Source organism: Drosophila sechellia, chromosome 2R (assembly GCF_004382195.2).
Source record: "Drosophila sechellia strain sech25 chromosome 2R, ASM438219v1, whole genome shotgun sequence".
Taxonomy (NCBI): domain Eukaryota; kingdom Metazoa; phylum Arthropoda; class Insecta; order Diptera; family Drosophilidae; genus Drosophila; species Drosophila sechellia.
This window is the reverse complement of record NC_045950.1, coordinates 10,982,787-10,993,304: the sequence shown is the minus strand read 5'-3', so window position 1 is coordinate 10,993,304 and position 10,518 is coordinate 10,982,787. Positions and strand designations below refer to the sequence as shown.

At 42.4% G+C, this 10,518-nt stretch overlaps 6 protein-coding genes across 6 annotated transcripts; 3 read left to right on the top strand and 3 right to left on the bottom strand.

Annotated features, from left to right (window-relative positions):
* Positions 1-1,569: 1,569 nt before the first annotated feature.
* Positions 1,570-3,255, top strand: LOC6609229 (cytochrome P450 6a8). The gene is made up of 2 exons (XM_032714387.1): positions 1,570-2,711; positions 2,772-3,255. Exons 1-2 carry the CDS (start codon positions 1,610-1,612, stop codon positions 3,188-3,190), a joined length of 1,521 nt encoding a protein of 506 aa, XP_032570278.1. The 5' UTR covers positions 1,570-1,609; the 3' UTR covers positions 3,191-3,255.
* Positions 3,256-3,610: 355 nt separating this feature from the next.
* On the top strand, positions 3,611-5,301 carry LOC6609227 (probable cytochrome P450 6a21). The gene is given in 2 exon segments (XM_002033882.2): positions 3,611-4,794; positions 4,847-5,301. Coding segments are annotated over 2 exon segments (1,515 nt in total). The 5' UTR covers positions 3,611-3,698; the 3' UTR covers positions 5,266-5,301.
* A 610-nt stretch (positions 5,302-5,911) lies between these two features.
* Positions 5,912-7,177, bottom strand: LOC116800312 (probable cytochrome P450 6a20). Its single transcript, XM_032714389.1, has 2 exons — positions 6,730-7,177; positions 5,912-6,604 (listed from the first exon to the last, which is right to left on the bottom strand). Exons 1-2 carry the CDS (start codon positions 6,764-6,766, stop codon positions 6,186-6,188), a joined length of 456 nt encoding a protein of 151 aa, XP_032570280.1. The 5' UTR covers positions 6,767-7,177; the 3' UTR covers positions 5,912-6,185.
* On the bottom strand, positions 6,809-7,390 carry LOC116800691 (probable cytochrome P450 6a20). Its single transcript, XM_032717078.1, has one exon. It carries the CDS (start codon positions 7,388-7,390, stop codon positions 6,827-6,829), a length of 564 nt encoding a protein of 187 aa, XP_032572969.1. The 3' UTR covers positions 6,809-6,826.
* Positions 7,275-7,840, bottom strand: LOC116800313 (probable cytochrome P450 6a20). The gene has a single exon (XM_032714390.1). The coding sequence runs from the start codon at positions 7,814-7,816 to the stop codon at positions 7,433-7,435; it is 384 nt and encodes a 127-aa protein (XP_032570281.1). The 5' UTR covers positions 7,817-7,840; the 3' UTR covers positions 7,275-7,432.
* Positions 7,841-8,785: 945 nt separating this feature from the next.
* LOC6609226 (cytochrome P450 6a9) lies at positions 8,786-10,477 on the top strand. Its single transcript, XM_032714388.1, has 2 exons — positions 8,786-9,982; positions 10,036-10,477. Exons 1-2 carry the CDS (start codon positions 9,013-9,015, stop codon positions 10,452-10,454), a joined length of 1,389 nt encoding a protein of 462 aa, XP_032570279.1. The 5' UTR covers positions 8,786-9,012; the 3' UTR covers positions 10,455-10,477.
* The last annotated feature ends 41 nt before the right edge of the window (positions 10,478-10,518 follow it).

Genomic DNA, 10,518 nt, shown 5'->3' with positions numbered 1-10,518 from the left:
GGTGGGGAGCTTTTAATTTGTTTCTTTTCGCTTTTCGAGTGCGCTACACTGAAGCTCGTCGGCTGGTGGGCGTCTCACTGAGGCCAGACGGACATCTGTACGATTATTATTACTTTATTTTCAATGTTGGTGGCACCGCCAGACTCGTTTATACGACTCACGATATCTAAATAAACAAAAGATTGAATCGGAATGCTACAACCCATTGATAAGTTTTAACGGATCATTAAGAACTGATGATTAAGAAGTTATTCTCTTTATATATTTGCCAAACAAATTTTTATGCTTTGTAGGATATAAGCGCAGTCACATTGGCTCGCCCCAATGCCCTTATCTATACGCTTTCGAGTTCATTTTCGTTTGTTATCAATTTTAACCGAATTTAGTAGACCGTTTTGTTGGGGCTATATAATTTTTGGGAATTTTTTATGACCATATGATGTCCTCTAATACTCATTGTTCAACACTAAGCTGGTTGGTTTCTAATAATATGCAAAATAAAAACTTTTCGTTCTTTGTTAATGTACTTTTCATTGATACATTTTACGCCCAATTAACGTTTAAATGGCACGGAAATAAAAAAAAAAACAAATGAACAAAAGAAAAGCTCAGCCACAAAGCTGAAATAAAGCCAAAATAAACAAAAAATCGAAAAGCTGCCAGTTTTAATTACTTGTTGTTGTTGCCGATATCCGCACTTGAAATCTAATCAAATGTCAAACAAATATGACTGAAAAGGTAAACATTGTCGTTGCCAGATCCGTCAAATATCAGGAAAAGTATTGCCCATATCATGTTACGCTGTGGATAGAACACGAACGCCAACTGATGAAGTAGCCACTAGTTTGACGCAAGGGGGCAGAGATTAATTACCGAGGGCTCGTCGAAGTACAGTATAAACTGCATAACGTAGCTTACTATACTTAGAGGATTCCATTTAATTTTAGCCTTTACTTTACTTTTACTTTAGGTAGTAGTATTGTGATCTACAAAAATTCACTAATAGGAAATAAAGAATTAAAGAATTAGCTTTAAGATTGTATCATATATGACATATTGAGTCATAGTTATTATTGTATATTAGTATTAGTAGTAGTATTTTTTATTTTGTTGTGATAGGTTAGTAGCATTATCAATGAGAAATCAAAAGAAATGAACTGTCTGGTCAATTGTCTTGAATATAAAGATCGCAGAAAGCAACCGCGAGTAAGCAGACTTGCAAACGTTTATTGATAAGGGAATACCTTCAGCACTAGACGTTGTGATAAGTCATTGTGCGTCACTGTACAGTACTTATTCATTGTGCTTCACCGGTATATAAGGGATAATAAATGTCGAACTAAATAAACACCTTTTTGCTCAGTTTCCCAACAAAATAATGATCATGTCGACTTTGACTTGTGTCGTTATCTATTTAGACTGATCATGCCGTACGATTCTTGCCGTCTCACAGTGGTTGGTATAAAAGTAAACAAAACCTGAAATTAACTCTCCCTTTCTAGAGAAACTGAAAATGCATCGTCATGCCAAGTAAGTAAGTTTCAGCGTTTAAAAGCAGTTTGTCTATCGTTTCCCAGACCAGTCGTATTCGAAGATCACCCGCCTCAGCATGGCGTTAACTTACATGCTTTTCCAAGTGGCGGTCGCCCTACTGGCGATCTTCACCTACTATCTCCATCGCAAGCTAACATTTTTCAAGCGTCGTGGGATTCCCTTTGTAGCACCGCATCCCATCAGGGGAAACATGGAGGAATTACAAAAGACGAAAAACATCCATGAGATTTTCCAAAATCACTATAACAAATTCAGGGACAGCAAGGCACCGTTTGTCGGATTGTTCTTTTTCCAGAATCCCGCTGCATTTGTGATAGATCTTGAGCTGGTCAAGCAAATACTGATTAAGGACTTCTCGAATTTCTCGAACAAGGGTATATTCTACAATGAAAAAGATGATCCCATTTCAGCCCATCTCTTCAATCTGGACGGTGCCCAGTGGCGTTTGCTAAGGAACAAATTATCCTCGACCTTTACATCCGGTAAAATGAAGATAATGTATCCGACCGTAGTGTCCGTGGCCAATGAATTTATGACCGTGATGCACGAGAAAGTGCCGAAAAACTCCGTTCTGGAGATACGTGATCTGGTGGCCAGGTTTACGGTGGATGTGATCGGAACCTGCGCCTTTGGCATCCAGTGCAACAGTCTGCGCGATGAAAAGGCCGAGTTTCTGCACTTTGGAAAGAGATCTTTGATTGACAGGAGACATGGCACTCTATTGAATGGCTTCATGCGCAGCTATCCCAAATTGGCCAGAAAATTGGGTATGGTTCGAACTGCGCCGCATATTCAGGAATTCTATCATAGAATTGTCACAGAAACAGTGGCGGTGCGGGAAAAAGAGCACATCAAACGCAACGATTTCATGGACATGCTGATTGAAATGAAAAATCAGAAGGAAATGACTCTAGAGAATGGCGATGTGGTCAAAGGATTAACCATGGAGGAGGTCCTGGCACAAGCCTTTGTGTTCTTCATTGCTGGCTTTGAGACATCCTCCTCCACCATGGGATTTGCCCTATACGAACTGGCAAAGAATCCGCACATTCAAGATAAGGTTCGGGCTGAGGTGGAGGAGGTCATGGAGCAACATGACCAGAACTTTACCTACGAGTGCACTAAGGATCTTAAGTACCTTAATCAGGTTATAAGTGGTACGTAAACGAATATTTATAAATAACTAAATCCCACTGACTTCCATAATATCCTTACAGAAACTCTGCGACTGTACACCATTGTGCCCAATCTGGATCGAATGGCCGCCAAGCGTTACGTAGTTCCCGGTCAGCCAAAATTCGTCATCGAGGCTGGTCAATCGGTCATCATACCCTCATCCGCCATTCACCACGATCCCAGCATTTATCCCGAACCCTTCGAGTTCCGACCCGAGCGATTCTCCCCCGAAGAATCGACTGGTCGTCCTTCGGTTGCCTGGCTGCCCTTTGGAGATGGTCCTCGGAACTGCATTGGCCTGAGATTCGGTCAGATGCAGGCTCGCATTGGACTCGCTCTGCTCATCAGGAACTTCAGATTCTCCACGTGCTCGAAGACGCCCAATCCTTTGGTCTATGATCCCAACTCTTTCGTCCTGGGTGTGAAAGACGGAATCTATCTGAAGGTGGAGGTCGTCTAATAAATTAAAACGCCAAAGCTTCTAACTAAATAACTGCTAAATAGATGGTAATTTATTCAACCTAAGTCTCATAGAATCATGTTGGGGTAGGTCCTCATGACCATTGATCCATCTTTGTTTATTATTGATAATTTGAGTGCTCTCATTTTATTAGATATTATAAAAGGTGTTAGGTATAAGGTAGAATGTTTGAATTCAATAAATATCTTATTATAAACAAAATTATGTATACGAGATGTGGTAAACGGGGTATTTACCCATCGTTACTTAAGTAGCCTCTAATTTATCAGCTTGTGAATACACGATTAATCTAGTCAGAATTCACACAAATACCAGTGATAAGTTTGCGATTGCGACTGCTCTTGGTCACAATGACCGCTGATTTTTGAGCTGGTCTATTTAAAAGCGCAGAAAAGCTTTTGCAATCGCAGTACATATCAAACGTTTAACCGCTGAGGTGCAAAACGATAAGCGCCGGAGAGAGAGAACACACCTTACCCAGTTAATCATGTCGGTTGGAACTGTCCTACTGACGGCGCTGCTGGCGTTAGTTGGTTACCTGCTGATGAAATGGCGAAGCACGATGAGGCACTGGCAAGATTTGGGTATTCCCTGCGAGGAGCCCCACATGCTGATGGGAAGCATGAAGGGCGTACGGACCGCACGATCCTTTAACGAAATTTGGACGAGCTATTACAAAAAGTTCCGTGGCACCGGACCCTTTGCAGGCTTCTATTGGTTCCGGCGACCGGCTGTTTTAGTCCTTGAAACATCGCTGGCGAAGCAAATCTTGATCAAGGAGTTCAACAAGTTCACGGATCGCGGCTTCTTTCACAATCCCGACGATGATCCGTTGTCCGGCCAGTTGTTCTTGCTTGATGGCCAAAAGTGGAAGGCTATGAGGAACAAGCTCTCCTCCACGTTTACGTCCGGCAAAATGAAGTATATGTTTCCCACTGTGGTCAAGGTGGCCAATGAATTCACCGATGTTTTCGGTCAAAGTGTGACGAAGTCACCTGTTGTCGAAGTGAGGGAGCTTTTGGCGCGATTCACCACTGATGTTATTGGCACCTGTGCATTCGGCATCGAGTGCAGCAGCCTAAAGGATCCGGATGCAGAGTTCCGCGAGATGGGTTGACGCTCCCTAACGGAGCAGCGCCTGGGGTCTATAGGAATCGGATTCGTCAATAGCTTTCCCAATCTGGCACGTCGCCTCCACATGAAAATGACAGCGGAGCCCATCGAAAGGTTCTTCATGCGCATCGTTAGGGAAACAGTGGCCTTCAGAGAGCAAAACAATATTCGCCGCAACGATTTCATGGATCAGTTGATCGATTTGAAAAACAAGCCACTGGTGGTGTCACAATCCGGGGAGAGTGTTAACCTAACCATTGAGGAGATCGCAGCGCAGGCTTTTGTATTCTTTGCGGCTGGTTTCGAAACCTCGTCGACCACCATGGGATTCGCCCTCTATGAACTGGCCCAGAATCAGGACATTCAGGACCGGGTGAGGGAGGAGTGCCAGGAGGTTATTGCAAAGTGCAACGGGGAGTTGAACTACGAAAGTATGAAGGATTTGATCTATTTAGACCAGGTTATATCGGGTATGTAATGTGTTCGTTTTCTCCGCCCTTTCTAACTTTTGGTCTTTTATAGAAACACTTCGTTTGTACACCGTTCTCCCGGTCTTGAACCGCCAGTGCCTGGAGGACTATGAGGTTCCTGGACATCCTAAATACGTAATCAAAAAGGGAATGCCCGTTTTGATCCCTTGTGGAGCAATGCACCGCGATGAGAAACTGTATGCCAATCCAAACACCTTTAACCCTGACAACTTCTCGCCCGAACGAGTGAAGGATCGCGACTCCGTGGAGTGGCTTCCATTCGGGGATGGTCCCAGGAACTGCATCGGCATGCGGTTTGGTCAAATGCAGGCCAGGATTGGATTGGCTCTCCTGATTAAGGACTTTAAGTTCTCAGTTTGCGAGAAGACAACCATTCCCATGACATACAACAAAGAAATGTTCCTCATTTCTAGTGATTCTGGAATTTATCTTAAGGCTGAGCGAGTGTAATGCCTTTTTAATAAACAGTTTATAACACATATCGAATATAGCTTGCTTGGACTTAACTTATTACGCAACCGAACATCTATTGGCAACTCATGCTGATACCTAATTGTATTCCATCTCACAACTGGTTGGGGGTCTATCCAAACCAGATACGACTGTTCAGAAAAAAAAAGATGCCCAAAAGTAGGCTATGCTAACAGAATTATAGGTATTTCTATTCTGGTTGGATTATTGCGTAAATCAAGATAATTAACTTATTATCAACAATTGCTTACATTCTTAAGTGACAAGCCAAATCTAAAATAAATCCAGCACTTAACACTTAAGTATGATGAAATATTGGAAACCAACTTTCTCAAAAGGTTTTTTTGACGGGTTATTTTGTTTTACCTTCGACGTAGAATGCAACTGTAATCAACACAAGTTGAACAAGCTTAAGTTACTATATTAAGCGAAAGTTTTTTTCTCTATTTGTTAAAAATTAAAAAAAAAAAACCTTAGATTTCATGGGAAAGCTTTTGGAAAACGTCTAATGCATGTTGCTTAGCAATTACAGTACATAAAGCTCTCCAAGTTTAATCTATTTCGTTTTACCCGTGTAATTAAAAGTTCTCCAAATTTAGCTATAAATCCAGTACACAAGACCTTGCTCATTTTAGATGTAAATTTATTTAATAAATATGTCATTGTTACGATTCAAAACCTTTCTTTTGAAACCTTAAACTAAGCTACATCAAAATATACAAACTAATTCACCAATTAAAAAACGTTTGCACAAAAGGTATAATTTAGTGCATGTGAAAAACTATCTTAACGCTTTAATTTAATTTAAAAGTATTCAATTCAATCAAGTATTAGTATTAGCATTTACGTCGCAAGAACAAAGCTTTAACCGAATAATTCATGAATTATCTTTATAGCTTTCACACTCTACTGACTTTCAGGTGAATTCCGCCCTTGGCGCTCAGTAGAATATCATCGGTCCTATATTCTAAAGGAACGACAGTTTTGGTGGGATGAAACTCAAACTTGAAGTTGTGGATTAACAAGGCCATGCCAATGATGACCTGCATCCGTCCGAATCGAAGACCGATGCAGTTCCTAGGACCATCACCAAAGGGCAGGAAAGTGCAGGGAGGACGCTGTTGCACCTGATCCTCATCAAAACGCTCTGGAATAAACTTCTCGGGCTCTGGATAAAACTCTGGATCGTGTTGTATAGCCAGTGTGGGTATGACCACTCCAGTTCCTTTTTCAATGTTATATTTTGGATTGGTATGTTGGTAGTTTTGAGTTGCAACGCGGAGTAAATGACCGACGACAGGACGTTTCCTCATGGTCTCTGTAAGAGAATGTAAGTAATTTGTAGAAGATATAAGCTGGGGTAATGACAGGCAAACCACGTAGAGACGAATCGCAGCGGGAGTGGACTATAATAGGAAACACCAAATAATGTGGGAAACTTACCATCGATGACCTTTTCCAAATAAGTCATCTCTCGCATGCTGTCGTAATCCAGTTTCCCATTATGTTTTTTCAGGATTGTATCAATTTCGGTTCTAAGTTAATCCTGAATATCCTGGTGGCAGGCCAGCTCATAAAGAGCAAATCCCATTGTGGTCGAACTGGTCTCGAACCCAGCCAAGAAGAATATGAACGCCTGGGCAGCGATTTCATTAAAGGTCAGCCCATTTGCCTTATCCCCATTATCGTATTTCAATTTCATTTCAATCAACATATCCACGAAATCGTTTCTCTTCACATTGTTCTTCACGCGATAATCAACAGTGTCCCGGATGATGTTCATGTAAAAGTCCTCGACCTTCTGGACAGTCGCCTTCATGCGCAGCTTGGCGGCCAGCTTGGGGGCTCCGAACAGAAGTAGATCCATGGACTTGCCATAGCGCCGCTCGGTGATGGCGGCTGTTCCCATTTGGACAAACTCCGTCTTGGGATCCGACAAGCTATGGCAATCCAAGCCGAAGGCGCAACTCCCGATGACATCGGCGGTGAAACGGGCCACCACATTTGTGATCTCTATGGAATCGCCATCAGCACTAGCTGTTTGTCCAAAAACCCGAATCAGATCATCTGCCACGGTCAGAATAGTGGGAAACATGCTCTTCATCTTGCCAGAGGTAAACGTGGGCGTAAGTTTCTGGCGCAGGGTTTACCACTTCTGACCTTCGATATTCACTAGATGGGCGGACAGTGGATCATCACGTTCGTTATGGAATAGGCCGCGATCGTGGAACTTATCAAACTCGCGAATCAGTATGGTCTTAACGAAATCAATATCGGTTACAACCACCATCTGCTTGAAGTACATATAAAAACCCACAAATGGCCCGTCCGTCCTTTTCTTGTACTTGTTGTAGGTTCTCTTGAAAATATCCGACAACTGAACGGTTTTCATTAGCTCGCTGGTATTACCGAACGGAATTTTGGGCTCATCGTGGGGAATGCCGCGACGCTTCCAATAGTTAAAGCGCTGGTGCACATACCACGCCACGAAGGTGATTACACCGATCAGCAATACGATCAGAACAGCCATTTCGGAACAACTGAAAATCCGAGCGGCGACATCGGCCCTTTATACCTGACTTTCATCAGTCATCTGACTCTCTTTCCAGCGTTGATAAAGAGTACGAAAGTCCATTCAATGTCGCGTTTTGTAAACTTGGGTTTTTTTTTATTAAGCTACATCAATGTATGCTCTTAGGTAAGAGTACTTAGTAGCTATAGTTTTTAACCAAACCAGCTGCATTGCAGCTGGTGGGCATATAGGAGAAAATCTATCCCCAGAGGCAAGTTTTTCTTTCCCGCCGACATGGAGCAGGTTATCCTAAAGATTCTCCCCTTCAATCTGTGCACACCGACTGTTGTCGTTTTCATACACCTATGTATGCTGTACTTTGAAGCTGAAGGAGTTAATAACGCTGGTAGGCTTGTATGTTTTCGTACTACTCGTACTAATTTTACTAATTTTAATTTTAATACGTGCTCCTCTATTTATTAGAGTGGCAAAGTTCATGGTAAAAAGTAAATATTCGTATGTTATCATAGTAAGAACTAAATAAAAAAGCATGTCATTGTTACTAGCTCACTTCTTGTTTGCCAGTAATAGTTTCATTCAGTTTAATGTAAGTTTCTGGCAACCAACTATTATAAACTGTCGGTGTTAGATTCTGTTTAAATATTTATTTTAAAATGGAACATTTTTACTTTATTTATGTTAATATTTTAGCAAATTTCAAAAACCTTTTCCCATCATTTCCAATCAACCGAAATCATACCCAATTTAGAAATAAGTTGAGGTAGGTAAGGTATTTACCCGTTAGGCAGATGAATCTTAAATATATACTCTTTAAAAGAGAAATTCTCAGTTGGAAAATTAGCAAATAAAGAGTCAAGCAATATCAACAAAACAAAATTGTTTGTTTTGAATACAAATACACAAACTAATATTCTCTCAATTTATTCTAATTTCTCTCGCTTTTTGGCTAGCTGTGCGAGCTTTTTGATTGCAGTAGGTTTATGAAGCTCAACTGGACTACATTTGCGATATATTTTTCGGCGGCATAACTACATATATCACTAAATCACCGCACCCAAGCTGATGTAATGGGTGTTTAGATTGTTCTACTGGCGATTGTGGTGGTGCTAGTGGGATATCTATTACTGAAATGGCGTCGTGCCCTTCACTACTGGCAGAATCTGGGTATTCCTTGCGAGGAATCCCACATCCTGATGGGCAGCCTGACGGGAGTGCAGACGAGTCGATCATTTAGTGACATCTGGATGGATTACTACAATAAGTTCCGTGGTACTGGGCCCTTCGCAGGCTTCTATTGGTTCCAACGACCCGGAATTCTCGTGCTGGATATTTCGCTGGCAAAGCTCATCCTGATCAAGGAGTTCAATAAGTTCACCGATCGTGGTTTCTACCACAACACGGAGGACGATCCCCTGTCTGGTCAGCTGTTTCTGCTAGATGGCCAAAAGTGGAAGTCTATGAGGAGCAAGCTATCCTCTACGTTTACGTCGGGTAAAATGAAGTATATGTTTCCCACCGTGGTAAAGGTGGGTCATGAGTTCATCGAAGTCTTTGGCCAAGCGATGGAGAAGTCTCCCATTGTCGAGGTTAAGGATATCCTGGCCAGATTCACCACCGACGTAATCGGCACATGTGCCTTTGGCATTGAGTGCAGTAGTCTTAAGGATCCAGAGGCCGAGTTCAGGGTAATGGGTCGTCGAGCCATCTTCGAACAACGACACGGACCGATCGGGATCGCGTTCATCAATAGCTTCCAAAATCTGGCACGCAGACTGCACATGAAAATAACACTGGAGGAAGCCGAACACTTCTTCCTCCGGATCGTCAGGGAAACAGTCGCATTTAGGGAGGAGAACAACATCCGTCGCAACGACTTTATGGATCAGCTCATCGATTTAAAGAACAGTCCACTGACAAAGTCCGAGTCTGGGGAAAGTGTTAACCTTACGATCGAGGAAATGGCCGCCCAGGCGTTCGTGTTCTTCGGAGCTGGCTTCGAAACCTCGTCGACCACCATGGGATTCGCCCTGTATGAACTGGCCCAGCATCAGGACATTCAGGACCGGGTAAGGGAGGAGTGTCAGGAGGTTATAGGAAAGTGCAACGGAGAGATAACTTACGAAAGTATGAAGGATATGGTCTATCTAGACCAGGTTATATCAGGTATGTAATTTGTGCGTTTTTTGAAGAGCTCTCTTACTTTCATTTTTCTTTAGAAACCCTTCGTTTGTACACCGTTCTTCCGGTCTTAAATCGTGAGTGCCTGGAGGACTATGAGGTTCCTGGACATCCCAAATACGTCATCAAGAAGGGAATGCCCGTTTTGATCCCTTGTGGAGCCATGCACCGCGATGAGAAACTGTATGCCAATCCAAACACCTTTAACCCTGACAACTTCTCGCCCGAACGAGTGAAGGAGCGCGACTCCGTGGAGTGGCTTCCATTCGGGGATGGTCCCAGGAACTGCATCGGCATGCGGTTTGGTCAAATGCAGGCCAGGATTGGATTGGCTTTCCTAATCAATAAGTTCAAGTTCTCTGTTTGCGACCAAACAACAATACCAATTGTATACAGCAAAAAAACCTTCTTAATATCAAGTGAGACTGGCATCTTCTTGAAAGTTGAGCGCGTTTGAAATTTCGATTTTTAATCTATTAGTCCATATTTTATGTGGAATTCCAGTAAGAATGTTGCTCTAT

What these genes read in the sequence shown, in the direction of transcription:
- LOC6609229 (XM_032714387.1), top strand. Translation starts at nt 1,610, where the DNA reads ATGGCGTTAACTTACATGCTTTTCCAAGTGGCGGTCGCCCTACTGGCG. An exon ending in CCTTAATCAGGTTATAAGTG is followed by an intron (nt 2,712 to 2,771) that starts GTACGTAAACGA and finishes ATATCCTTACAG; the next exon opens with AAACTCTGCGACTGTACACC.
- LOC116800312 (XM_032714389.1), bottom strand. Translation starts at nt 6,766, where the DNA reads ATGCGAGAGATGACTTATTTGGAAAAGGTCATCGATG. An exon ending in TTTGGAAAAGGTCATCGATG is followed by an intron (nt 6,605 to 6,729) that starts GTAAGTTTCCCA and finishes ATTCTCTTACAG; the next exon opens with AGACCATGAGGAAACGTCCT.
- LOC116800691 (XM_032717078.1), bottom strand. Translation starts at nt 7,390, where the DNA reads ATGAAGAGCATGTTTCCCACTATTCTGACCGTGGCAGATGATCTGATT.
- LOC116800313 (XM_032714390.1), bottom strand. Translation starts at nt 7,816, where the DNA reads ATGGCTGTTCTGATCGTATTGCTGATCGGTGTAATCACCTTCGTGGCG.
- LOC6609226 (XM_032714388.1), top strand. Translation starts at nt 9,013, where the DNA reads ATGGGCAGCCTGACGGGAGTGCAGACGAGTCGATCATTTAGTGACATC. An exon ending in TCTAGACCAGGTTATATCAG is followed by an intron (nt 9,983 to 10,035) that starts GTATGTAATTTG and finishes ATTTTTCTTTAG; the next exon opens with AAACCCTTCGTTTGTACACC.